The 24702-nt window shown below is 58.3% G+C and overlaps 2 protein-coding genes across 2 annotated transcripts in view; one reads left to right on the top strand and one right to left on the bottom strand.

Moving 5' to 3' along the window:
• Positions 1-16403, top strand: part of PEPD (peptidase D) — a 116970-nt gene extending 100567 nt beyond the window's left edge. The window contains exons 12-15 of the mRNA XM_032390457.1: positions 3849-3997; positions 11825-12009; positions 14971-15162; positions 15870-16403. Coding sequence (XP_032246348.1) covers positions 3849-3997; positions 11825-12009; positions 14971-15162; positions 15870-16007 — 664 coding nt within the window. The 3' untranslated portion in view covers positions 16008-16403. The remainder of the gene's footprint in view (positions 1-3848; positions 3998-11824; positions 12010-14970; positions 15163-15869) is intronic.
• A 764-nt stretch (positions 16404-17167) lies between these two features.
• CEBPG (CCAAT enhancer binding protein gamma) overlaps positions 17168-24702 on the bottom strand; it is a 12925-nt gene continuing 5390 nt past the window's right edge. Inside the window, exon 2 of the mRNA XM_032390563.1 lies at positions 17168-22998. Coding sequence (XP_032246454.1) covers positions 22465-22902 — 438 coding nt within the window. The 5' untranslated portion in view covers positions 22903-22998 and the 3' untranslated portion in view covers positions 17168-22464. The remainder of the gene's footprint in view (positions 22999-24702) is intronic.

Raw genomic sequence — 24702 nt, 5'->3', positions numbered from 1 at the left:
ACGGGGGCTCTGCTTCTCCCCACGCCATCTGTAGATTGGGAACAACAGTTCTTTCCAGATACGCAGGACGCCCCCGGCCCAAGCCTGTGTGCCAGGGACCGCTGGCTCTGGGTCTCTGGGGGCTGGTCGCTTGGGCAACTTGCCTATCTGCCTGGGCCCCCCAGGAGCAGCCGACCCATGACTGGAGTGGGGAGCAGGGCTGCCTAGAAGGTACTGGGGAGAGGTCTGCTTGATGAGTCAGCCTGTGGCCTCCAAGTGATGGCCTCAGCCCCGCCGGTCACAGTGGGGGCTGGGCAGTCTGGGGAAGGGCAGGCTGGGGGGCGGGCCACGTGCCTTGTCCAGAGGGGCTGCCGGCTGCAGGACACCAACGGGAAAGCCAGCGGCACGTCTTCCTCTCTCACGCTGAGGTCTGGAGGGAAGCAGGAGTTTCCTGCTTCTCAGAAATCCCCTGGCCTCGCCTGGAACACAGGCTGGGGTGGCGGCGAATTGAGGTCTGAAATGCGCCTGCCATGGTGAATAGGCCCAGCGCCGGCCGGCCTTGGGTGAGAGGCGGCCGGGGGCGAGGCCACAGCTCAGGATGCTGAGTGCAGAGCTTTGTACGTGCATAGCAGCGTTTCCCCAGAATGCTTCCCAAGCCTCTGTCACTGGCCCATCTCGGAGACCTTCTGCCTGTGGGCCGGCTGGTCCCTGCGGTGGGGCCCGGGGAGCTGAGGGGGGCTTGGGGAGGGCCCTGCTGAGCCAAGGGTGGCGGGCAGCCCGGGCATGAAGCTGCCCGGGAGGAGCCAAGGGCAGACAGAACCTCTCATCCCGGCCAGAAATAGAACCAGATAAACACATATGAGCAAAGAGACGCCAGTGTATTGCTTGGAGATGCGTAACAGCTCCCCAGATGTCTTAGATTATCACACGCATTCACTCGGCCAAAGATGGTAGCGGCCCTGGTGGGTGTCCCCAGGCAGGGGGAGGAGGATCCTGAGCGCTCGGTGGAGCCAAAGGATGACCGAATTCCCCATTGTCACTTAGCGCTCAGAGGACGGGTGAAGTGGACACAGAGGAGCTGGAGGGAGATGATTTATGAAAGAGGCCGCTTTCGTCCTTGGATTCCGGACTGGCTTGAATCTGAATAACTTACGTGTGTAGGAACTCTGAGGGGGATTTTTTTTTTTTTTTTTAAGCAGAGAAAGATAGGGAACTGAGAGCACGAAAATAGACTCCAGCCCCGTGCCCGAGCAGCGCTGGGCAGAATGGAGCTGGCCACCTAGGCGAACACTTCCTTCTGCAGCGAGCGGACAGTTCTCACACAACAAATACAAGCGAGGTCTTCTAGAGTCCGAACGGTAAAGCCAGGCTGGCCGAGGGGTCCCAGCACCCCTGTCCCATGTTCTCACTGTGTTTCTGAGGAGCATGTTTGGAGAACTCCGTCAGGAGTCTGGCTGCTGCAGAGGAGTGTCTTGTCTCCACCGCTCTAGAAGACTCCAGCCTTCAGTGCTCTTGTGGGCTTCCTCGTTTTTTAAATAGTTCCATTTCTGTTTTTCTTTGAGATCAGCACAGTCCAGCAGAGCCGTCTGCCCCAGCGGTGCCGCTGCGGTTGCCCCCCGATCGGGTGGCCCTCACGGGCCTGTGTCGCCCAGGCCCCCAGCTCCGTCCTGTCTGCTCAGACCATTCTTGGACGTTCTGAATCAACAAACCACAAACCGTGTTCTTTTGTTGCCTCGGAGGGGCCCAAATGAGAATGCTCTGCTCCCGGAGTGGAACTGGGCCGTGGCCCCACACAGATCCGCACCCCACGCCTGCCTACATGCCGGCCCTGAGAGGACACAGTGGCGGGGGCGCCCCTATCTTAAAGGGAGAAGTGCTGAGGCCCAGGGGACCCAGCGCTGGAATCAGAACAGGACCTGTCGCTGGGCTCTGAGCTGCTGCCCCCAGACACGGGGCTTTGCTGGGTCCCTGTTCAGAGCCTCACGTTCCCTGCCCTCCCGGCCAGCTCTGTGGGGCCAGTGTCCCCCCACTCCCCACCCCCCGCACAGGAGTGAGCCTGCAGGCGGCTGTTGACCCAAACCCCCGGGTGCATCTGGAGCCTCCTGGGGAACAGCTGCCTGGGTGTGTCTGTTCAAGGCCCCCCTGTCCTGTCTTCGGGTTACCCCCAGTGAGGCCCAGGGCCCTGCCACGAGCCTGCCCCAGGCAGGGTCCCCTAGAGTTTGTGACTTTGACCCGGCCCGAAGTTCCCGTGCCATACTGCTTGGGGCTCTCCCCCCACCCCCCGAGAATCACCTGAGGTGTTATCTGGTGCTTTTTGCACTGTTGACACTGTTTATGGCGTTTTGCAATCGGAAAAAGACAGGAGATGAAAAAGCGCTCGGCTGGGGACTTTGGATTCCAGCAGAGCGTCCGGGGATCCTGAGCATTCAAGTTTTTCCTTTAAAACTCTGTTTGGAGTAGCGGGTGCTGCCTGTCAGGCCACATGGCCCGACTCCTCCACCGGCAGGGGCAGGGACCCCCTGCTCTGTCATCCGGGGCGGGGGATTGGGCTCCCAAAGGCAGGTGCACAGGCGGCCCCTGCAATGTTTGTTGAGCGGCTGTGCTCACCACGAGGATTTGGGTTTGGGGGAGAGCACAGCCCTGCCCCGGGCTCAGGTTTGCCAGGATCTATGCAGCTGCAGCCTGCCCCCCGCCCCTCAGCTCCCCCCGACTCTGGTCACCTGGCCCTGAGGACGCAGCAGAATCCTAAGCCTGGTGTTAGACCACTGTCCCTCGGTTTTGTCTCCATCAGCGTCATGCTTGGCTGATGAAGGGGTCCCCTCTGTATGCCTGCTGCCGAGCGGCCTGCTGAGATGCTTGGGGAGGGACAGGATGGAGGGGGGCGCTCCGTCTCTACACCGCTCCTGCTCTCATTTGGGGTTCCGTCAGCGTGGTGACCCAGCAGCACTTCACGTATCCCGTCACATTCCAGCATGCAGGGTGCAGGGGAGGACTCTTTCTTGCCCTTGACCACTGAGGCCCCGGAAGCCCTGGCTTCTGGCAGGCCGCTAAGGTGTTGGAGAGGCCCACCCCGCACCCTCCTAGCCCTGCTGCACTGGGCCCGGTCACAGGGGGTCCAGCGGGCAGGCTGAGCTGGGCTGCCCTCCTGACTCAGGAGCCTGCCTGTGTGTACCAGCACCTTCCTGCCTCTGCTGGCTCTCAGACCCCAGCTCAGGGCCTCCGTAGCTTCCTACTCTCCACCCCAGGGGATGTGGGGGCACCCTGCTGGACGTGAGGACTGCTGTCTGCCACGTCCTCCCGGTCCTTCCCTCATGCCCCGGTAGAGCACATTGGTCCTATCCCAGCGGGGAGAGGGACCCTTCCACTGGGTTTTCACTCAGACCGTGGGGCCCAGGAGAGCTGGGTGGTGTGGCTTAGTCCACCTTGTCTGTCGGGTGGGTTCATCCATCCCAAGGCCCCTGAGCAGTGCTGGGGCAGGGAAGTCGTGGGAGGGTCTGGGAGTGCTCGCGTGGAGGCCACATGGTGAGTCAGGGCCTGAAGACATCTCTGCCCCTCCCTCATTCTCCAGGTGAGGCCCTGCAGCTGGGCATCCAGATGCCTGGCCAGCAGAGGCCTGGGAGGGCAGGGGAATGTGCACAGAATCGGCCCCACTCCCTCCAGGCTTCCCTGCTCGGGGTCGGAGGTCTCCCGAGATGGCAGCGTGAGGACGCAGCAGGGCGGGAGGCCCCATACTGCTGCCCGCACCAGTGATGCAACAGGGTGGCTCGGGCTCAGCACCCTGACACCCCCAGGGCCCAGCAGGCTGTCCTTGAGCCTCCTGGGGGAGGGGGGTGGGGCCATCCCAACCTCACAGCCTCCTCTCCCCGCAGCCTGTTCGACATGGGTGGAGAGTATTACTGCTTCTCCTCCGACATCACGTGCTCCTTCCCGGCCAATGGCAAGTTCACCACAGACCAGAAGGCCATCTACGAGGCGGTGCTGCGGAGCTGCCGTGCTGTCATGAGCGCCATGAAGCCAGGTGAGGACGCTGGTGGCCGTGAGGCAGGTCCTGCACACCACAGCCTGACTTCTTCGCTCGGTCAACTGGCTGAGACTCCAGATGGTATCGGATCCCCAGGAGCAGCCCTGGGAAAGGGGCTGACCGCCACGGAGGGACAGGGCTGGGAATTGGGGAGCTCGGCCCAAAGTCACCCCACATCCCATCGGACATCCTCCACCAGCAAGAACCCCTGCTCGCAGGGGCCAGTGCAATGTCAGCATGTCCCCTGTCCTGTCCCGCAGGGGCCGCTCCAGAGAGAGTTTGACCGGCAGACACCGACACTGGCGTTTGGTTGGGTGTTGGGGCGCCCTTTTGTTCAGGCTGCCGCTGGCTCTGGTGGGGGCCGAGTGTCTCGCGGTGTTTGGGGAATGGTGGGTGGCTGCCGCAGGGCCCTCTGGGGGCCTGGCCATGACATCCTCGAAGGCTGGACTCCAAGCTCATTCTGAAATCAGAGGGATCGTGCAGTCACGTTGGCGTCCCTCTGTGGAGCCCTTACTTAGGAAAAGAAGATCCCCAAACTGTGAAAGCCCCAGGGTGTGGCCTCTTGAGGCCTCTTGGCTCTGTGTTGGCTAAACAGCCCCGGGGCCCCTCGGCCAGGTGTTGGGATGAGTCACAGCACAAGCAAGGTGCTGTTTTTGAGGGACGCTCAGCAGGTGCCACTTTGAGAGGCACACCGAGCAGGCCTCTCCGGACGGCCCCCATCCGGCCACCGGGCCCGCAGCAGAGGCTAGGGGAGCCATGGAGGGAAACTGGTGGTCCGGGGAGTCCCAGGCCAGGCAACTCAGCCCCCAAGGGAAGATAAAGGAAAACCTACAAGTTAAGCCCCTGCTGGGGTGACAAGGTGACAGGACTTGCGTGGTTTGTTGGCTGCAGAAGGAAACAGCATCTCATGTTCATCACTTGTTTGAAAAGCCTAGTCACTCCGGGAGCGCTAACACAGGGAACCTTCTGGATGCTTGTTGCATGGAGACAGAAGAGTGCAGAATGGGGTGGCCAGTCCCCCTTTTGTGTGGAAGAAGGGAGTGTAACAGTGCTTGTGACTCCGTGGGGGAGGTGCAGGAGGGGCGCTGGAAGGAGTGGGCTGCGGCCCCGGGGGGGGGGGGGATCTGGCCTTTAAAGCACGGAATGCATCACCCATTCCCAGTGAAGTCCAGCCTGGAGACGCAGTCCCGTCACCCGAGGGGCATGACCCTTCCTGCTCTCTCTACGCCGCTAGCCATGGGCTGTGGGGCGCTCCCTGGTGTCTGCAAGCACGGCGGCTGAGGAGGGGTCTCCCTCTGCCTCAAGCTCCCCATGCCAGGCCACTTGGCAGCTGCCCCCCGCTGGGCCATCACCTCGCAGGGTGAGCAAACCGTGTCGCCTTTCCCTTGAGTGGATTGTCCACCTGCGCACGGGCAGTTGTGAATTTAGATGTCCTGGAGTCCAGGCCAGGGGCTGGAAGGGCCTGGTGCTCCCGCCCTCTGAGGTCGGAGCCACGCTCTGCTGCCTATGAGCCCCCACGCCCCATGGTGGGTCCCTCGAGGAGGCGGTGGGGGTGGGCTGCAGCGCAGAGAGGCTGCGCTGGCGGGCTCCGAGGTCCACACTGGAGAGACGGGCAGGCAGAGTCAGGCCAACATGGCCCTGGTGGTTGGGGAGGGGGGGGGAGGGTTGGAGGGATGGCAGGCGGAGCTTTGGAAAGCTTTGTTCAACTCAGAGCTCCAGGCTTCAAGCCCTTGGCCCTGCTTAGCCTCTGCCCGGTGCTGAGATGGGGGTGAAGGCCCAGGCCTGGCCTACCCCACCTGCCCACCCCCCCACACACACAGCAAAGTCTGCTGGGACCTGGGTAGCACTTCCCCAGTCGGTGTCCTAGCCAACTGAGTCGGCTGACAGAGCAGCCCCGATTCTGCCTGGAAAGTGGCCAGGCCCACAAGCTAGTCCGCAGGGCCCCCAGTTGCACTGAGAAAGGCCTGGTGCTCTGTCCCCGCAGTCCCCTGGGCACCTTGGTCCCATAAGGCTGCCTGGCCATGTCACTCTCGGGGCAGACAGAAGGCCTGAGGCCCGGCCAGGCTGGGCTCAGCTGAGCTGGTCTCTGCACACCGCGTGAGGTGGGCCTCCCCCCGCACACAGCGGGGCGCAGGCTGGGCCCTCGTTGCGGCCCTGAGCTTCCCTTGTGAGGGGGTTGGAGCAGAGTCCCTGCTGTAGCCCCCACCTCTCCTACCGGTGCTGGGGATTGAGACACACAGACAGCCCTGCCGACAGTTCCCCAGGGCCGACCCCGTCGGGTCCCACGCCGCACCGGCCAAGCAGGATGGGCATCCCGTGCCCACAGAGCTGCTCCGATGGAGGCAGGTCGCCTCCCCAGAGCTGCAAGGAGGCCGTGGCCAGGTCAGCCCCATGTCCTGTCCTAGCGGAAATGCCCCCGGTTTGTGGGTTCGGCTGTTGTGCCAAGACACACACCCGCTGAGACTGCATGACTGCTTCCTGCAGCCTTGCAGGGAGCAGTGAGCAGACAGCCGGGGTGGGGTGGGGGGGCACCCCTCCCTGTCCCCCAGACAGCCGGGGAAGGGTGGCTGAGCTCACGGAGAGGGGCCGCATGAGGGTGGTGAGGCCGGCGAGGCCGTGGCCCCTGGGGAACACCACCGCCACCCGAGCCAGCCCCGCGGAAGGGGCCTTGTGCTGCCTTCTGGAATCGGAGCTCTCCCCGGCTTGTGTGTCAGGCCCGGCGGCCCACCCTGAGCAGACCAGGGAGTGTGCCCAGAGAGCACCTCAGAGAAGGGGGCCGTTCTGTAGCCTCTGTCCCTCCAGCCACCGTGGAGCACTGAGGTCACTTGGAAGTCGTCCCCAGGACTCCTGCAGCCTCGCGTCCCGCTTCCTAGCAGCTCCTCCCTCTCTGTGCTCACCTGCCCACCTCGGCCTCCCATGCTTAGGCTGCAGCCCCCCTCCCCCACTTCTGAGCCCATGCCCCCACCGGGACCCCGCATAGGGGGTGCAGACTGCACGCTGGGCTCGGGGGCCCCACTGCTTCTGGGCTGGAAAGGCGGTGGAGTCTCTGTCTATGCAAACGACCCCCCCAGTCATTCCCACACCCGAGCAGGTGTGCGTAGCTCCCCCCACTTCCCACTCTGCTGCGGTCAGGGTCCCGGCCACCTGCATGGAGGGGAGGCACAGCCGATGTGAAGTGAGAAGCAGGCTGCCCCCAAGCGGGCCGGACGGCAGGCAGGACCCGGGGCCCCGGGGCCGTGCGGGCCCACATGGCCCGGCACGTGTCTGCTATGGCCTGTGGTTGGGGTGCCTCAGCCAGCTCTGCCTGCCTGCCGGGCAGGGACGGGGACGGGGGCTGGAGTGGCCGGACTCCCCTCGGCTTCTCCTCAGACAGGGGTGCCAGGTGCCGCAGACGGAGGTGCGGGGACGGTGCCACTCAGACCGCGGGCTTCCTCTGTGGCAGGAGTCAGGGCGGGGAGGGCTGTCTGGTGAGGGCCCTGTGTGGCCCTCGCTGTCCTGAGAGGCCCCCCTGCTGGCTGTAGGATGGTGGGCAAGTTCCCACCCTCCCTGGCCTCCTTTCCTCCCTCGGGCTCTTTGCAGGCGGGAGGGGTGGGGGGTATTGCTTGCAGAGACTTCAAGAGCCGGCCACGCTCCGCTCGGCATAGAGGCGCCTGCAGTCCGGGGCGCACACTGCCCCCTGCCCTTCCCGCAGGGTGAATGGGTCCCCGGAGGTCCTGGCAGCAGGCGGGTCTGGGTGGGGGGGGTTGGGCCAGAGGCCCTCAGCCCCGCGCCAGCTTGGCCTACCAGACGGCTCCCTGCAGCCCTTGGGGCCTGCCCCGGGACCCAGCCCTGCGCCTTGCTTGCGGCACCCCCAGGGCCTGGCGCGCACAGGGTCTCCTGAGGGCCATTGTCTTTGGATGAAGTGAGTTCTTTGTCTGGAAGTAGCCGTGAGGATTCAGCTCTCCGGGCCCTCCTGGCTGAGCTCAGGGCCCCGAGCCCCTGGGGCTGCCGTGCTCTGAGCAGGAGGCCTCAGGCTGTGAGGGCTGCTGCGGAGGCTGCAAGGAGCCAGCCCGGGCCCGGGCCCCGTTGGGGGAAGGTGTGGCCTGAGGGGTATCAGGTGGGCACGGAAGACCAGCCTGTGACCCGGGGATGGTCTGGACACATGCTGGGGCCCGGGCACCAGGGCTCTGGTCCCTCGGAGCCCACAGCCAGATGGCAGGGCGCAAACCCAGCTGTTAGCTTGGCACCCTGGGGTCTGAGTGCCCAGAGGAGCAGGGTCAGGGGCACACCCAGATCCCGGGCCCATGAGGCCACAGCACTGACTACACAGGAGAGCTGTGAGGGAGGCTGGGGCTCCTCCTCAGGCCACACGTTGGTCAGGCATGGAGCAGGACACGGGTCCCTCCTCTCGGCGCAGGGGCTTTGACTGTCCTCTGGCGGGAAGAGCTCTGGCAGCACAGGAAGGGGCGGTCAGGGAGGGCTTCCTGGAAAAAGCCTTAACAGAGGCCCGCAGCAAGAATGGGAGTGAGTGTGGGCAGGTGGAGGCTTTGGCGAGGTGGTCCCCGCTGAGGGGCCAGCAGGTGGAAGGCACAGGGCAGTGCCAGCACCACCAAGGGCCGTGGGCGCAGGGGCGGGTGAGAGGGGGGCCAGGCTGAGGAATGTGGGGCTCTGTACTCAGGGCAGGGACTGGCCTCACCTGACTCGTACAGGATGCTGGGGGAATGAGGCATTGCAGGAAGGCGGCGGGAGGCCAGGAGAGGTCAGGGGCCAGGTTCAGGAGATGTCCAGGGAAAAGCGGACAAGCTCCAGTGCTTGCTGGAGGCGGGAGGGCGGGCAGGGCTCGTGACCCCCCGTCTGCAGTGTGCTCCCCAATGTGGCGTCCATCCCCAGTATGAGCAGGCTGAGGGGACCACTGGGCCTTCTGCTGAGGTTGGGGGGGTAGCCTGGGGGGTGCCGCTGGAGTCCCCTGGTTCGCATCCACTCCTCCAGCCTAGCCCAAGGACAGCAACCTTCACACACTTCGGGGCCCCTGCCCTGGCCCAGGGTGTCGTAACCACCATCCGGGCCAGACACTGGGGCCAAGTTGCTGGAGGTTGAATCACTGTCACAACCCTAACCACACGCAGGCAGCCGCCCACTGCCAGCCACGAGTGTGTGTGCAAGGCCGGCCGAGGAGCGCAGGCGAGGAGGACTAGAGGCGCCGTGGGGACCGCCCCGGCCCTCGCGTCCGGCCCCAGGAGGACAGGAGAGGAGCCGAGCTGCCGGCAGGGAGCTTGATTTATACCTGACTCCCCGCTATGCCGAGGCCGCAGCCCACTTGGAAGTCCGCCGGGCTTGACGTCAGGCTGCTTCCTGGGGCTCCCCTTTGGCCACCGGAAAAGGCCCCTGCCCAAGAGAAGCGGAGTTGCTTTGGAGTCGGGGTGTCAGCCAGCGCACGGGACGCCCTTCCTCAGCCCCAGGGGCCAGGCCAGCCAGGAGCAAGTGTGCAGAGCTGCGCGGGGGCGCTTTCAGGCCCAGAGCCTCCGGGCGGGAGCAGAACTTAGGGACGAGCCTGCTGTGCATTCTCCCTTGAACCAGCATTCGCTAGGCCAGGCCCGGGGTGCCCAGGGGAGGCAGCGGCTCTCTGGTCCAGCGACAGGAGAAGCGAGCAGGCAGGCCCGGCTAGGGGACAAGGTGCAGGGAGGGGCCTAACCAGGACCGGGGGGGAGAGTGTGCTGGGGAAGGGCTGTCCAGGGCAGGGCCCACTGGGGCCGAGCCCCGGGGACTGAGGAGTCTCAGGCAGCGGGGTGACTCAGAGAGGCCTCCGTGAGCATGTGTGACAGGTGGCCTGGCCTGGGGACGGCGAGGTAGAGCGGGTCGGCCTCGGGGAGGAGCGGGGACACAAGGCTCGGGCTGGTGCCCCAGGAGCACAGCCAACATCAGGGGTTGAACCGGGGTCTGGCTGGGCCAGTGACAGTTTTGGGGGGATACTGACCCGGTCTCCCGGTAGATGCCAGAGCCTCTGCGGCCGGCTTTCTAAGACCAGCGTCGCAGCTGTGTGTGACAAAGGGAGGCATCTGGGGCTCACAGCGGCGAGCGAGCAGCTGAGCGGGGACCCGGTGCCCAGCTCTCCATTGGAGGATGCCCGAGCGTCCGAGAGCCGCCCATCCGGCTCTGCCTGCACGGCTTCAAACCCAGCCCTCCCCTCCTGTGCTACGGGGAAAGCCAGAGCCCAGGACGCCCCCTCCACCGTGGCACCTTGTGGCCCTTGGCAGGTGGAACAGAACGGGGCTAGCCTCAGGAGCTGGACTGCAAGGAGGCTCTCTTGTCTCTAGAGACCGGTCTTCTCCCCTCGGCCTCCCTGCGCCTGGGGCCATGGGCTGGCCCCTGCCCTGCGAATGGACCAGGGTGCAGCCCCAGCCGCCCGCTCAGAGCTGGACCCCAGGGATCCAGGAGGCTGGGTCAGCCCTGTGCCTCCAGCCAGCCCAAGACCCCGACTGTGGGACCTCTGCCCTGGTGGGGAAGGGGGCCCACCTGCAGGCCTGGCGCCCAGCACGTGTCTGAGGGGCGATGCCCCGTGTCCCCGAGTGGGCTCTCATCCCTCCCTCTCGCCCTGCATGGAGCCCTTGGGCTGCCCCCTGCCAGCCAAAGAGGTTCAGAGCCCCGAGCCCAGCCCTGACGGCCCAGCCCTTGCCAGCACGGGGCCCGCGCAGGCCCCCGATGGTGCGGGGTGCCGGGGTGCCCCTCTGCAGCAGCCGCCATCAGTCATGCAGGGTGTGCAGGGCAGGGCATCGTGGGGATGCCTCTTGGGAGCCAGGGTTGCCCCCCACGTGGAGGGGGCCACGAGGGCCGGCACTGGCCCCCTCTCTGGCTGGAGCACGGCACAGGGGTGCGTGCCCCCGCCCTGTCGGCCTGGCGCACTGGCCGCAGCCAGCACGTGGCCTGCCCCAAACTCAGCCCGGTGGGGCGGGGCCGGCCAGGGAGCTCCACCGGCTTTGAGCCTCGCCTGGTGCTTAGGCTGAGTGCCCGGTGCTGTGGAGTGAGGCTGACGGTGGGGACTCTCCAGCCCCGTGGGCAGGGCCAGCGTGCCCTGGCACCGGCCGAGGCTCTTTGCGGGTGGCTGCCTGAGAGCCCTGGGCGGAGCCCCGGAGCTTGCTCACACCCCGAAACTCGGTGCCTGGGGACGTGCTCCCCACGGTGACCTTTGCCTCAGAAGCACGGGGCAAGGATGAGTTCGATCAGCAGTCTGGGGCCTGGATGTCTGGGCTGCTGTGGAGATGGTCCGCCCCTGCTCGGAGCGGGCGGGGCCGCAGACCCCTGCCAGCCGGGCCGGGAGGCCGCGCCAGCTGCACCTTCGCCCTGGAAACCTTTGCTCCCCTCTGCGGCTCCAAGGGTGATTCAGCCCCACTTAGGGGTGCGCAGGGATGCCCTCACCCCACAGCCTGAGGCTCCGAGCGTTGGTCTGGGGCTCTCTGAGGCCGCCCCCCATCTGCCGGGGACAGACGCTTTTCTCCTCCTGATGCTCAGGGGTCTTCCCGGGCTCCCCTGGCCCCAGAAGCCTGCTCTGGCCGAGGGCAGACGTGGCGTGGGCTGCGGAGTAGCCCTAGGCTGGGCGCCTGGCCATGGGCCACAGGAGCCTCCCCCAGAGGGCACGATCGGGAGAGAGGAGAGGTCTCGAGGTCCCAACTTACGCGGGGAAAGCCCGGCCTGGACAGCTGGCCCGGGCACGGCCCCCTCGCCACCCACTTCCAGCCGTCCCGCCTCAGCCCGTGCAGGGGATTCGTGGGCCCCCCAAACCTTGCCTCGGGGAGCCCCGGCCAGATGGCCCGTCCCCACAGCTCATTGCAGCCTCCTCTGGAGCCGCAGGGGTGTGGTGGCCTGACCTGCACCGCCTGGCCGACCGCATCCACCTGGAGGAGCTGACCCGCCTCGGCATCCTGAGCGGTAGCATTGACGCCATGGCCCAGGCCCACCTGGGAGCCGTGTTCATGCCTCACGGGCTCGGCCACTTCCTGGGCATCGATGTGCACGACGTGGGAGGCTACCCCGAGGTCAGTGTGGACACGTCCGCGTGAGTGGCCCTCCCCGGGGCGGGGCTCTGGGAGCCAACTGGGCTGTAGTAGGACAAGCAAGAGGAGGAGGAATGGGGTCCCACAGGGTCCCCTGCTCCTCCTCGCCCTGCACCCATTGGTTGATCCTGGCCCCGGGCCGCTGTGGGGGCCGGCGGGGTGGGGGGCTCCCTAGAGTGTGCCTCATCTGGTGGCCCCGGGCTGTGCACTGGGGGGAGCCCCTGCCCTGCAGGGTGGTAGGTCTCTGGTCAGCACGCAGTTCCCACAGAGCAGTGGGAACCCCAAAGCTGGGTCGTAGTGACCGGGCTGACCCTGCCACCATGGTGTCCTCCTGCCTCTGGCTTCGTGCAAGCCGGGGCGGTGAGGCACTGCCATCAGGTGGCTGACCCGGGTCTTCCTGGGACTAGCAGAGCCCAGCGCCCCTCCCGGGCCCAGCAGCAGCCCCAGCCCCCCGGGCCAGCACACCCCCGTGGCCGCCTCGTCTGCAGGCCCTCCAGGCACCCTTAGCAGGGGAGGGAGGCTTCTGTGGGCATTTACAGACAAGGCTTTCCCTCCCCTTCCTACCCACTGATTCTTGAAAGGACCACCCAGCGGGCGCTTGCAGCCAGCCTTGGGGAGGCCCTGCCCGGCAGGTGGCTGCAGCCTTTCCGGGCCCCGGCTGGGCGGGGGTGAGCCCGGCCCTGCCGCCTGGCCTGGCGCCCAAGGTGCAGGGGGCTGCTTATGCAATCGGTGCACGCCCTGGGGCCCACCAGCCAGTTAGCCAAGACTAGGCTGGGCCTGTTGGCTGCAGGGTATTTTGAAAGCACGAAGAATGATTTTTGGGGGGAAAAAATTGCTCAAGAGGAGCATTATTATTCAATTATTTTTTTTTCTCAAGTGTAAACAGTTAAATTTGGAGAAACAAAATCAGTTTTAATTTCCTAATTTCTATCCATCACATTGTGTACAGTGAGCCAAGAGCAGGGCCTTCCAGACATTGTTAACTGAGGTTCGTTATTCATTAGTCGCCAGAGCGCTTTTTTTCCACCAGAGAAAATTGGCAGCAAACTGTTTTATCTTTTCCAGTAAGCAGCCCTTTGTGCTCACAGAGTCTATTCTTTTGACAGATAAACATTGTAGAAAAAAATATGGCTTTTCCTATAAAAGTCATTTGTTTTATTTCAGGCCTCCAGACACATCTGGGTCTCCTCTGCTCAGAACCCAGTAAAAGTGGAGGTCCTGTCCGGCCTGCTGCCCTGGCAGAAGGTCTCAGGGTTGGAGGGGCCGGGGGGGCTCGGCCTCTCCCCTTTGGGGGGGGGGGCCTTGCTCTCCACTGCCCAGCCCCCATGCTTCGCCAGGCCTGCTCGGGCCATGCCCGCGGTGGGAGACTCCTGGGAGCTAATGCTCTGAAGGGATAAAGGTCGGGGGGCCGTGGCAGGGCCCCCTCCCGCTCTCCCCTCACCCACAATTGGTCCTGAAATTTTCCGGAGGGCTTGTCTCTATACAAGCCTGAGCAGACCACCCTCCCCTGGGCGCGCCCATGGAGTGGCCCGACGTGGGCCCACAGTGACTGAGGGGGAACGGGGAGACCTGACCATACCAGTTTGCTGCCTCTGCTGGGCCCCCGGCTTTGACAACCTTGGAGTGGAGGGAAAGGGACAGGCACCTAGCGGGTAGCACGTAGGTGAGGGACAGGGAGGGCGTGTCCAGGGCAGGCACGGACTTGAGATGGCAGAAGGCCACGGCCGGCCCCACAAGCACCTCTCATCTGAGCACGGGGGTGCGTCCCTGGCCCTCCTGCGTAGCCCCTCCGGGCAGAAAGTGGCACAGGGTCGGGAGCTTCTCTAGATGGGCATCTGTGCCCAAAGCGTGAGCCATCAGGGGTCACGGTGCCTGGGTGTCCCCTCCTCCCCTCCACCCCAGCCTGGCTCACGCCAGGTCAGGGTGGCCGTGCACAAGTTTCTCCGCGTGCCCTGCTGTCCCCACCCTCCTGGAATCCCTGTCACAGGCTTCCCTGATGTGCCCGGCCGTGGAGGCCGAGCCAGCCTGTTTCTGGTTACCTTACATGAACCACTAATTGAAGTCTGATGTTCTTGGCCCCCAAACAGTCCGAAATGACAGCTCCGTCTCCAGCAGCTGGGCTTCCAGGCGAGAGCTGCGAGCGGGGCGGGGCAGGCTCAGACCGGACCCGAAAGCCTGCTCGCTGCCCACCCGTGCTCACGGGCCGGGGCGGGGGCCGGACGGCGGCCTCGGGGACCCGGGGAGACAGGTGTTGGTGATGCCGTGTGAATCGAGGGGCCCAGGCCAGGTGGGCATTCGGGGGAGAGGGTGCCTCTGCAGGGAGCACGCTGCCACTGTCGCCTGCTCTCCGAGGGCGGGGGCCAGCCCCCCACGTGTGCTCCTCTGGGGCCACGCCCCCAGGCTCCACGCGCGTGCGCGTTCGTGCGTGTGCACAGCAGCGTCACGCCTGTCCTGGGGACAGCACCTGTCCCTCCTCCTGGAAGGCCCCGCGGAAAACCTGGGTCCTGGCCTGGGGGAGCGGGGCCCAGTGCTTCTGGGGCCGGTTCCCACTCCAGCTGCCTGGAAGACACGACGCAGTGCGGGAAGCCCTGCAGCTGCCTTAAGAGCTTTTTTGGCTTCCCGAGTTTGGCTTCTGCCGCCCTCTCTGGCGGGGACAGGGCCTGGGTGAGGGCGGCCGGCTCGGGCAGCTCGCCCCGGGGGCGTGCACATAGGTGTCCACAGGGCCTCTGCAGGCAGTGCGGGGGCTGACGAGGGGCAGGAACCGGCCAAGTCTGGGGGTGTCCGCGGAGAGTGGAGGGTCTCATCCGAAGCGCCCGTGGCAGCTCCAGTGAGAGCAGGGAGGGCTCAGCAGGTGGGCCTCGGGGGCCATCTGGCTGCCGCCGCGGCGGGGACCCTCCATCCGTGCCAGCGCTGGGGTCCTCCGGGCCCTGCCTCTCCTCACAGGGCGTGGAACGCATCGATGAGCCCGGCCTGCGGAGCCTGCGCACCACGCGGCACCTGGAGCCGGGCATGGTGCTCACCGTGGAGCCGGGCATTTACTTCATCGACCACCTGCTGGACGAGGCCCTGGCCGACCCGGCCCGCGCCTGCTTCTTCAACCGCGAGGTCCTGCAGCGCTTCCGGGCATTCGGGGGGGTGAGTGCCCACAGGCCCCGCATCCCGGCCCCATGGACACCCACACGCGCACACTGCAGCGCGCCACCCCTTTGTCTCAAGACAGGAGCCCTAGTGGGGGTGGGGATGGTCTTCACTTCCTCCCTTGAGAAGGACCCGGCATGTGCCTTCTCATGGTCTGTCACGGCCCGGTGCCTCGCTCCTCAGCAAGACAGACACAGATTCCACAAAACCCCTGCCCACTCCGGGGCCCCGTCCACTGGGCAAGGGGCAAGGACTGGGTGGGCAGGTGGCAGGAGCAGATGGCCCCATGGGAGGCGCCTTCGTCTCAACAGCCTCCCGCGGAGGCCTGGAGACCAGCCCCTTCCATCACGGGCAAGACAGACCGCTCCTTAGAAGGGGCTCCTCCAACCCAGCGGCTGGTCTGAGCCTCTAATCTGGTGCGTGAGGCCAACTCAGAAATAGTGTCTGTCATTTTTTTTTTTCCCCAGAGTTTTTCTTTTTTAGATTTATTTGCGAGTGTGCACGTGCACACTCACACGCCCAAGTAGGGGGAGGGGCACGGGGGAGAGAGAGAATCTCAACAGACTCCCTATTGAGCATGGAGCCCGACACGGGGCTCAATCCCAGGACCTGTGAGATTATGACTTGAGCCGACACCCAAGAGTCGGATGCTCACCCACTGAGCCACCCAGGCACCCCCATGAGTGTCTGTCATTGTGACACAGGTCCGGATCGAGGAAGACGTCGTGGTGACTGCTAGTGGCATGGAACTGCTCACCTGTGTGCCCCGCACGGTGGAGGAGATCGAAGCGTGCATGGCAGGCAGTGACAAGGCCTTTACTCCCTTCTCTGGCCCCAAGTAGAGCCAGCTGGGAGTGCCCAGTGGGACCAGGGACCCAGCCTGGCCACCTGTCTTCACGATGCGCAGCCTCCTGCCTGGCCCTCGAGCGGCGAGAGATGCGTGCTCAGAAATCCCATGGCTGCATCCATGTTTGAGCTTGTGGTTTCCTCCGGGGGCGGGGGGGGGGGGGGGGGTCGTCTCTTTCTTAACCTTGTGCAAGATCACACCTGAATCTGCTCTTACTCTGCTTGAATGACAGTGGCTTTTAAAGTGCTAATGGAAAAGAATTCTCCTTGATAGCAACTAAAATGTGTCTTGTCATTTGCATTCTTCTGCTCCGGGAAGATCCATTTCCAGTGTTTCCTCTCAAAAATCAATGTGCAGAGTCGAATTTGCAATAAAAAGTTCCCCAAAATGGTCCTTTGTGCACAGCTTCCTCTCTGTTCTTTCTCGCTCGGCGGCGGAGCCTGGCACGCAGGGACCTAGCAGCTGCCGGGGCAGAGCCGGGAGCCGGGGCGCAGGCGCGGAGCCACCCTACACGGGCCTTTGCACATGAAAAGGTGAACCGCTAGAGGAAGAAGCCTTTTCGAGGGCGGGGCTACTGCCTCAAAGCTAGATTTCTGAAGGGAACAATTTTTATGCAGCACTTAAGGCACAGTTCTATAAAATGTGAGACTTGGCAGGGATGCCTTGTCCTCGATGCCCTTTTCATAGCAAAGCCGGCATCCGCCTGAGCGACACGGCCACCTAGGGCAGCTCCGTGGTAGAGGTGAGCCTTCTAGTGGCTTCCGTTTGCTGAGACCATTTGTCTTCCCTAAGTGTGAACCCGCGGATCAAACTCCACGCAGGCAGGGAGTGTTCTGGGGCCAGCTGGGCCTGGTCCCCGCCGAATGCGCAATGCCTGTCCTCCCCTCTGCTGGCCCAGGTCCCCCGTCCCACAGCCCTGCCCCCGCCGGGAGCGGGGGAGCTCGGTGAGAAACCGATCCGGGCCTGTGTCTCCACAGCCCTCTCATCCAGGACTTTCCGGGCCAAGGTGAAGGGACACCAGAGATGAAACCACGATGGGGTGGGAAACTCTGTAGCCCAAGCTAGACATTTTGAGAAGTCACTGAAGCGTTGAGTCCAAACCGATTTCTTCCTGCGGCAGTAACACAAAAGTGCTTGCAAAGTGACCACATTAAAATGAGACCACCTCAGTTCCAGATCACAGCTTACCTGGTTTGCTCCTCACATCGATCACACCCATTTTTTCAGGTTTGCTCCGGTGCTCAGGCAGTCCTTAAGTTATTTGTGACCTCGAGCGGTTGGCAGTGATGGACTTGAGTGTCAGGAGTCTCCGTTCAATGTTTCTCTGCCCCGGCTGCACCTGCGGGGGACCCGTTCTGGCATCCGGGGTTTCAGCTGCCCCCGCGCCCGGATAAGCCCGGTTACAGTGAGGCTAGCGCTCTAAATGGACAGTTTCGTTTGTGTTAAGAAACAGAGCTGGCTGTTGTCACATCTTTCTCCTTCCTTTCCTTCAGACGCCTCATACCAAAACTGCCCGTTTCACGTACATTTTCTGTGATTACCAAGCAAGAAGGTCAAAAGAATAAGGGGAAATCCCGTTAACTACATGTTCTTCATCACAGGGGGGCACTGGGAGCGTAGGTCTGACTGGTCTCACCCCGGGGCGGTGAGTCAGGACACCCTCCGGCGGTGCAGGGCTCGGGTGGCCGGCAGAGCCCCCTCTACCCCGTGGTCCAGAGGATGCACCCAAGTCCTCATGCCTCCAGACCTCTGCAGAAATGCATACAGCTTCAGAAACTCCTTAGAGACCCTTCCAGAAAGCGGAACAGCACTCAAAAAGCCTTTCTGAAACCCTGGAAGGGTCTGGGTATTCCTTCAATAAATAACTGAGCAGCCACTCTGTGCCGGTGTAGTAGAAAACCACCCTCCCTGCTCTCCGAGCCCCGGGGATCCCGAGAGGCTTCGCCTTGAACAAGCACAGATCTCTTCACCGGAAAGTGCCGTGAAGGAACGGCTGACCTTGTTTAGAAAGCCAGGGCGCTGAGACAGGAAGGAGTGAAAGGGAAAAGCGAGACAAGATGAGGCACCCAGACGTGAACTGTTCAAAGGCGGCCTGGAGTAAAACGAGCCTGGAGAAGCCCTGCAGCCAAAGCCAAGTAACGGGGGACAGAGGACGGAGGGAAAGCAAGGCCGCAGATGAGGGGAGCCACGTCACAAGGAGACAGGGTCTCCCTCTGGGTGCAGTGGGGAATGACAGAAGGTTCTGGAGAGCAGGCAGTGGTCCAAGGAGACCAAGTCCGGGCAAGAGAGGACGATGGTTCTGTGCGGCGGGGGAGGGAGGGGAGCACATTTACGGGGTAGAAGGGAAAGGCGGCGGAGCGGGAAGGCCCGGGCCAGATGTAGTCATTTGGGCGACACGAAAAGTACAACAGGCCCGTTCGCTTCCAAGCCCAGTTCCGCACCCCGGACCCTGCGCGCACCGCTGCGTAGCTTCCAGGCCTAGAGTTGTGCGAGAAGTGCGCGTGGCAGTACGAGACTGTTCGGGATTGGCGATCTCCTTCGAGTACACGTACAATGCACACGGACTCTAGATGCTCCCAGGCAGTGACAGAGCAGGTCCAAAGGTGCTTTTATTGAAAAAAAAGCTGGCACCTTCACAAATCATCTCTATATAAAATTCCCCAAGACAAACTATTTATGGGCTCCCAAATTACAACTACTTTGTAAAAACCAAATAGGATGCATTACCCACAGAAATAATTACTGTACTACGACTGTCATTAAGATGCAGTAAGTAGAAACCTATGTCCCAAGACATGAAAAAAGCTGATGCATCACAGAAGAGTCTCTAAATGACATCTTCCCTTGAAACACTCAAATCAGCATGGATTCAGTATTGCCTCGTTCATCTGCAGAGACACTCTACAGCATCACGTCAATGAGGAGGAGGTACACACTATAAATTGTGCTGCTAGGGGAAAGGCCTTACTTCGACCTTCCCGAGGCCTCAAAGCCTCAAGAACTCCTCTCTACCACCACCGTGTGACTGGAAACCACACACTGAGACACGAGGCGCCTGAGCAGGCGAGCCTGCCGCTGCCTTCTCCACCCTCGTCCACATTCCCGGGTTAGACCACGTGACAACGAAGAGCACTGAAGAGGCCCTTTATATTCAGAGGAAATGACATTCCCATCCATTCAGGGAAATCTAGACTTGGACAAAAGCACCTCCCGCCCCCGACCCTCAGCGACCTTCACCCCTGCCCTGGGCTGGGACAGCAGGAAAGACAGCCGACCATCTGCCTGCTCTTCAGAGCTCTTGGACATCTGGACTACTTCCTCGGGATACGAACAGAAAGAAACCCACAAGGAAATACAGTCATTATTCCAAAGTTTTTTATTTCAAATTCATTGAAAGAAATAAAATTATATTTAAAAAAATAGAGTAATCTCACAAACTGAGGAAAGCCAGGAACAAAAAGAACAAGGTAAGGACTTTTTCCTGAGAGGCAGCTCTAACAGCTATTAGAATGGACTTTCTCCTCCCTAGCTTTTGTCAAACAAAAAATTGCTTCCTATTTCTAAGGCATCAAAAAGCACTCTGAGTGCTAACTGGGTTGTCCAGGTATGTTTCAAGTCCTCTAATGGGGGCTGAGAAACACCAAAGGCTGATTTCTTTTAATACCAAATACTAAATTGCACATACTACTTTTTTATGTAAATTTCAGATTTCACACTTGTGACCTAAATTTCAAACATCTGGTCATATTTTATTACTATCTTACTACCTCTTAGCAAGAATGTCCAAAGTATCTGAGCTCACATTCTAGTCACCGCAAGGGGCCAGACGGTAGAAGAGCTGCTCTGATCTCCCCACGTGCTGCCAACCCCATCCACAAAGCAGCCATCTCGGATGACTCAGATGCAGCTAGACATTTACACTGAAGCCTACTTCCTAAACCACTGGACCTGCCGGCAAAGGCAGATCAAACCCGAACGGTGCATACGTAACCTACAGAACAGAAGTTACAAAAGTCATCTTAACAATTCCCAAAGCTCTAAACTTACCCATTCCCCATACTTGGTTTCCCTCAATTTGATACTGATAAATCTATCAAACTGCAAACTTTCATTCCCAAACACTTCAGTAAGACAGTCAAGACAATGGTTAACATTTTTGTTCTACGCATACATGATGGCTTGTGCTAAAGTTCTGGTTTGCATAGGTTAACAGGAAAGCTTGAATCAATTTTTCCAAGTTTCAATCTTATGTTCGGATTTGAAGTATCGAGTGCACACCCCTGATGATTTCCCTAAAGCTTCTTCTCCAAGACAGTTAAGTCAGTTCATATAATTGGTAACCATAAATTCCATAGGGACATCAATTTCTGAAAGACTTTTTTTTTTAGTAAACAAGAGATTACAATGTCTGTAACACCTTTATAGGCGCTTAACGATTCAAGTGACCTAACTGTACCTCTAAATAGGTTAATTATATAACATCAATCAGCTATTAAAGATTCAGTAGGATTCTGCGGGTTACCTCCTAGTCAGTCAAAACATCTATCAACCTAGAAGTAGACTGATACTGCAGCCAAAGTAAACCGGTGTCAGACCCTAAGAGAAACCTCGATCCTGTCTCCTGGCTCTCCGGGGAGCTAACCCTCCTGGGACAGTGGCTCTCATGGAACAACACTGGGTTCCAGTCACATGTGGAAGAGGCCCATGGCCTTAATAATGGCTTTGCTGAGTTGCAGGTCACGGTGGTATTTTCACCTGCCCAGAAGAGCACAGACCACATTTTTGTACCAACCCAAGGGTGCAACTTGAGTCACATCCTGGTTACACTGTTCCAGGTCCTAGTAAGAAACAATATGGCCAAAAACTTAAGTGACCATGTTCAAATAAGATACCTGGTAACACAAACTTCTTAATCAGATGTGACTAAGTCTCTTGTCACCAGCCTAGACACACACACACACACACACACACACACACACACACACAGAAATACACAAAAGCCAACAAATCTGAGCTAGGATTGTGCTAAAAAAAAAAAAAAAAGAAATCAACAAGGACAATCAAAACCACAAACACTGATATAAACCAGACCCTAGCGATCCCCGACTTTAGCGACTGCCATTTTTTAGTCTCAACAAAAATGTCAATATCCTGAGTTTTATCAGTATTTTCTTTCTAAAATAATTTATGGGACACAAAAGCATACAGATGAACAAACAGAAGCAGTGGTACAAAAGTCTAGAAGAGCCCACTAACTAGAAAAAGAAACGTCACAAAAACAATATAAAAAGATGTATTTAAGTGAAATAAATTAAAGGTTAAACCTTACGCTTTCAAGTTTTCTTAGACTATTATTTTGGGAGACGGCATAGAGTTGATGACGTATTTTTCTAATAATGACTTGGTTAAGATCAAATGCCAAATGATCCTTCACAAGAAATTTTTGCCTTTAATAATCATGGCCCCATTGAAGATATTTGGACACAGGAGAAGCTACCTAAATCCCAATCAGTAAACTGTTAAGGCATTTGTCTACTAACTTGGCTGTCAAAATGGTATTTTAAAAATATTTACTTAACTTGACCAGCATCTACAGAAACAAAAAATATTTACGTAACTTGACCAGCATCTACAGAAACAAAAATTGTAGTTTACAGATACAAGTTTCTCTAAACTCCTGGGGGTTTTTTGTTGTTAGAAAACAAAATAATGCCAATCCAATAACCCAAAGGTATCCCGAAAGCATAATTCTAATATGCTTTACTTTTATTTTTAAGAAACCTATTTGTCTCCTAATCATTAGTATTTTTAAGCCACTGGCTGTATACTGCCTTTAAAACGTAATGGAATTTACTTAACCTGGCACCGCTACTCAAAAACTTATACTTGTTGGGGGAAAACAGTACTAATTAGGCTAAAACAAGGTTTATGTTATACATAAAATCACTCCAAATTACAAAGTGATTGATTTCTATAGCCCTAAGGATTTTTAATACATAATTTAGGAAAAAAACACAAATAGATTAACACAGATGGCATTCAACTTCTCTTAGTCTAATTAATCATCTCCAATAAAACCAAGACCCTTCTGCAGGACCTGCCAGTTGCCCATTCCTTTGATCAACCTACAAAAGAAGCATTTCTTGGGAAGTGAGGATTTATTAAGAATATCAAGGTCCAGGGCTTTTTTTTTTTTTTTTTTTTTTTTACCATATACCTTAAAAATTGGTTTTATCCCCACAAAAAAATCCGTATCATTTAAAACTAGATATTCAAATTACATGGCTAACATTTTTAGCTAATCAACTCTTCAGTGCTGATCCTAGAAAACAACCTTCAGTGGGTCTTTGAATAATGGAACAAGACAATGTTCCGCCATTGATATGAGTGATGTAGGTAGTCACACCTTTAACGTTCAAGCCACAAGTTGTGAAGTTTGGAAGGGGTGAGGTCTACTGTCCTGCATTATCAGAAGTTGTATTTTCAGTGCTAGTGGGTTGCACGTTATCTGCAAGGTTGTGTGCGTGCTCAAGAAACAAATCTTTCAATACACTTAATTCCTTAGTCAGCAATTTAATTTTTGCTTCCAAACGTTCATTCTCTTCTTTGAGCTGATTCACTCTCTGCAGTGTATCCTGTGCTTTCTGCTTGCTTTTCAACCGGCTCTTTTTCACAGCCATGTTGTTCCTCTCTCTGCGCTGACGATACTCATCACTGTTGCGATCCATGGGCGAACTCTTTTTGCTTTGCTTGCTTGGGGGCACGGCTTTGCCTCCTCCCCCCGGGCCAGCAGGCACCAGCTGAGGAACCTGCTGTAAGCCGCCGGCATGAGCCTGAGTATGAATAACACTTATTCCCGGAGTACTGTTCTGCTGGGCTATCTTGCTCATTTGGGCACTCTCTCTTGCTGACACAGAACAGGCAGAAATGAGGGCAAGGTGATCAATGGTTTCCACACTAAGCTGCCAAGAAATCTTCACATGTACCTAGTTAAAAAATAAATTGCATTAAAATGTTTGAAATGACAAGATCAAATGAGATTAAACTTGCATGTACCTAACAGCAGGCCGACATTAATTGATTATGCTGAGAAAAGTCTCCAGCAACTGCCAACTGTTCCAATGTTTCAGAAGTCTAAATCATTTAATTTAGAAAGGTAAGTTAGTACAGGAGCACCATAAGGCCAAATTCAGCCCACCTGCATCCCTGAGGGTACTGCCCGTCTGTGATTGTTATCAAAAATGGAAGGAAAAACAAAAGAATACCGCTAATTAGGTAGCAGAGAGGAAATAATAGCACTTGGCAATCTGCCAGAAAAAATTTGAGCTGTTTGGGTGAAACATGCAAAACCTGAGTTCAATTATGATAGAAGAGACACCTGCAAAGCAAGGGGGACAAAGTTTCAATTGTTGGCTCACGTCAAAACAGAATCCTGCGGCAGAGTGCCCGATCTCCACGACTCGTCAGGATCACTGCATGCTCCTTACACCAATATGCAGAGACCTAAGTCACCAAGGACTTGACTTTTCTCCCAGAGTACATCTTTATGGAATATTCTGAAAAGTCTTTTTTGGCGGGGGGGGGGGGGGGGGCTTTTTTTTGTTTTGTTTTTAATGACCTCACAGATAGTACTTTACATAGATTTCCTAAGTTAGCTTCTTGGATCAGAGATTTAGGAGCTCTGGGACCTCCAGTGTGCTGCCCCATCCCACCATGCTGCTTCTAACAGTGGGGTTTTTTTTTCCTTCTTGACATAATTTATAAACACATCTCAACACAGGCAACCTGAAACCACAAGGAAAGAAACAAAAGCCCTAATGATGCACCCAAGGAAGAGCAAGTATGGGGCTGAGGCTAGACAGAAAGACTGCGCCGGCACCCACTTGACAAGGCAGATGCGGCTCAGAGGGAATGCCAACTCTCGAGTGTTCTTGCACTGCTGCCCGTAGAAATGAAGCCACAGTTTCAGAAACTAGTCATACTTGGATTACTATCAATCCAACTAGGTCACTACGGCTGCCTCAAGATGTGTCAAAAGCATACCTATCCGATCATGAGGCCACTTCAAGACAAACTGACTCAGCGAATGAGCCATGTCCACCAAGAAATCATAGCACTCTTGGAAATTCAGAAAGCAGTGTTATGACTATCCTGTTCTCTTTTCACAAAACTGCTAAACCTACATCAGTGGATAAAACCTGGAGCCAGAATTATGATGCCTCAAATGAGTACACCTCACAGCTCTTAAGAAAAACTCAGTAAACACCAGTAGCTTCACCCAAACCATTAGCGAGGTGTTTCTTGTATAAACACTGTCCATTGGTCTGCTTTTAAAAATCTTACCTTTTGAACCCTCCTACACTGTTGGTGGGAATGCAAGCTGGTGCAGCCACTCTGGAAAACAGTATGGAGGTTCCTCAAAAAGTTGAAAATAGAGCTACCATATGATCCAGCAATTGCACTACTGGGTATTTACCCCAAAGATACAAAAGTAGGGACCCGAAAGGCTACGTGCACCCCGATGTTTATAGCAGCAATGTCCACAATAGCCAAACTGTGGAAAGAGCCAAGATGTCCATCAACAGATGAATGGCTAAAGAAGATGTGGTATATATATACAATGGAATATTATGCAGCCATCAAAAGGAATAAGATCTTGCCATTTGCAACGACGTGGATGGAACTGGAGG

Source organism: Phoca vitulina, unplaced genomic scaffold (assembly GCF_004348235.1).
Source record: "Phoca vitulina isolate PV1807 unplaced genomic scaffold, GSC_HSeal_1.0 scaffold58, whole genome shotgun sequence".
Lineage (NCBI taxonomy): Eukaryota > Metazoa > Chordata > Mammalia > Carnivora > Phocidae > Phoca > Phoca vitulina.
The sequence above is the reverse complement of the archived record's forward strand: the minus strand, read 5'-3'. Positions and strand labels throughout refer to the sequence as shown.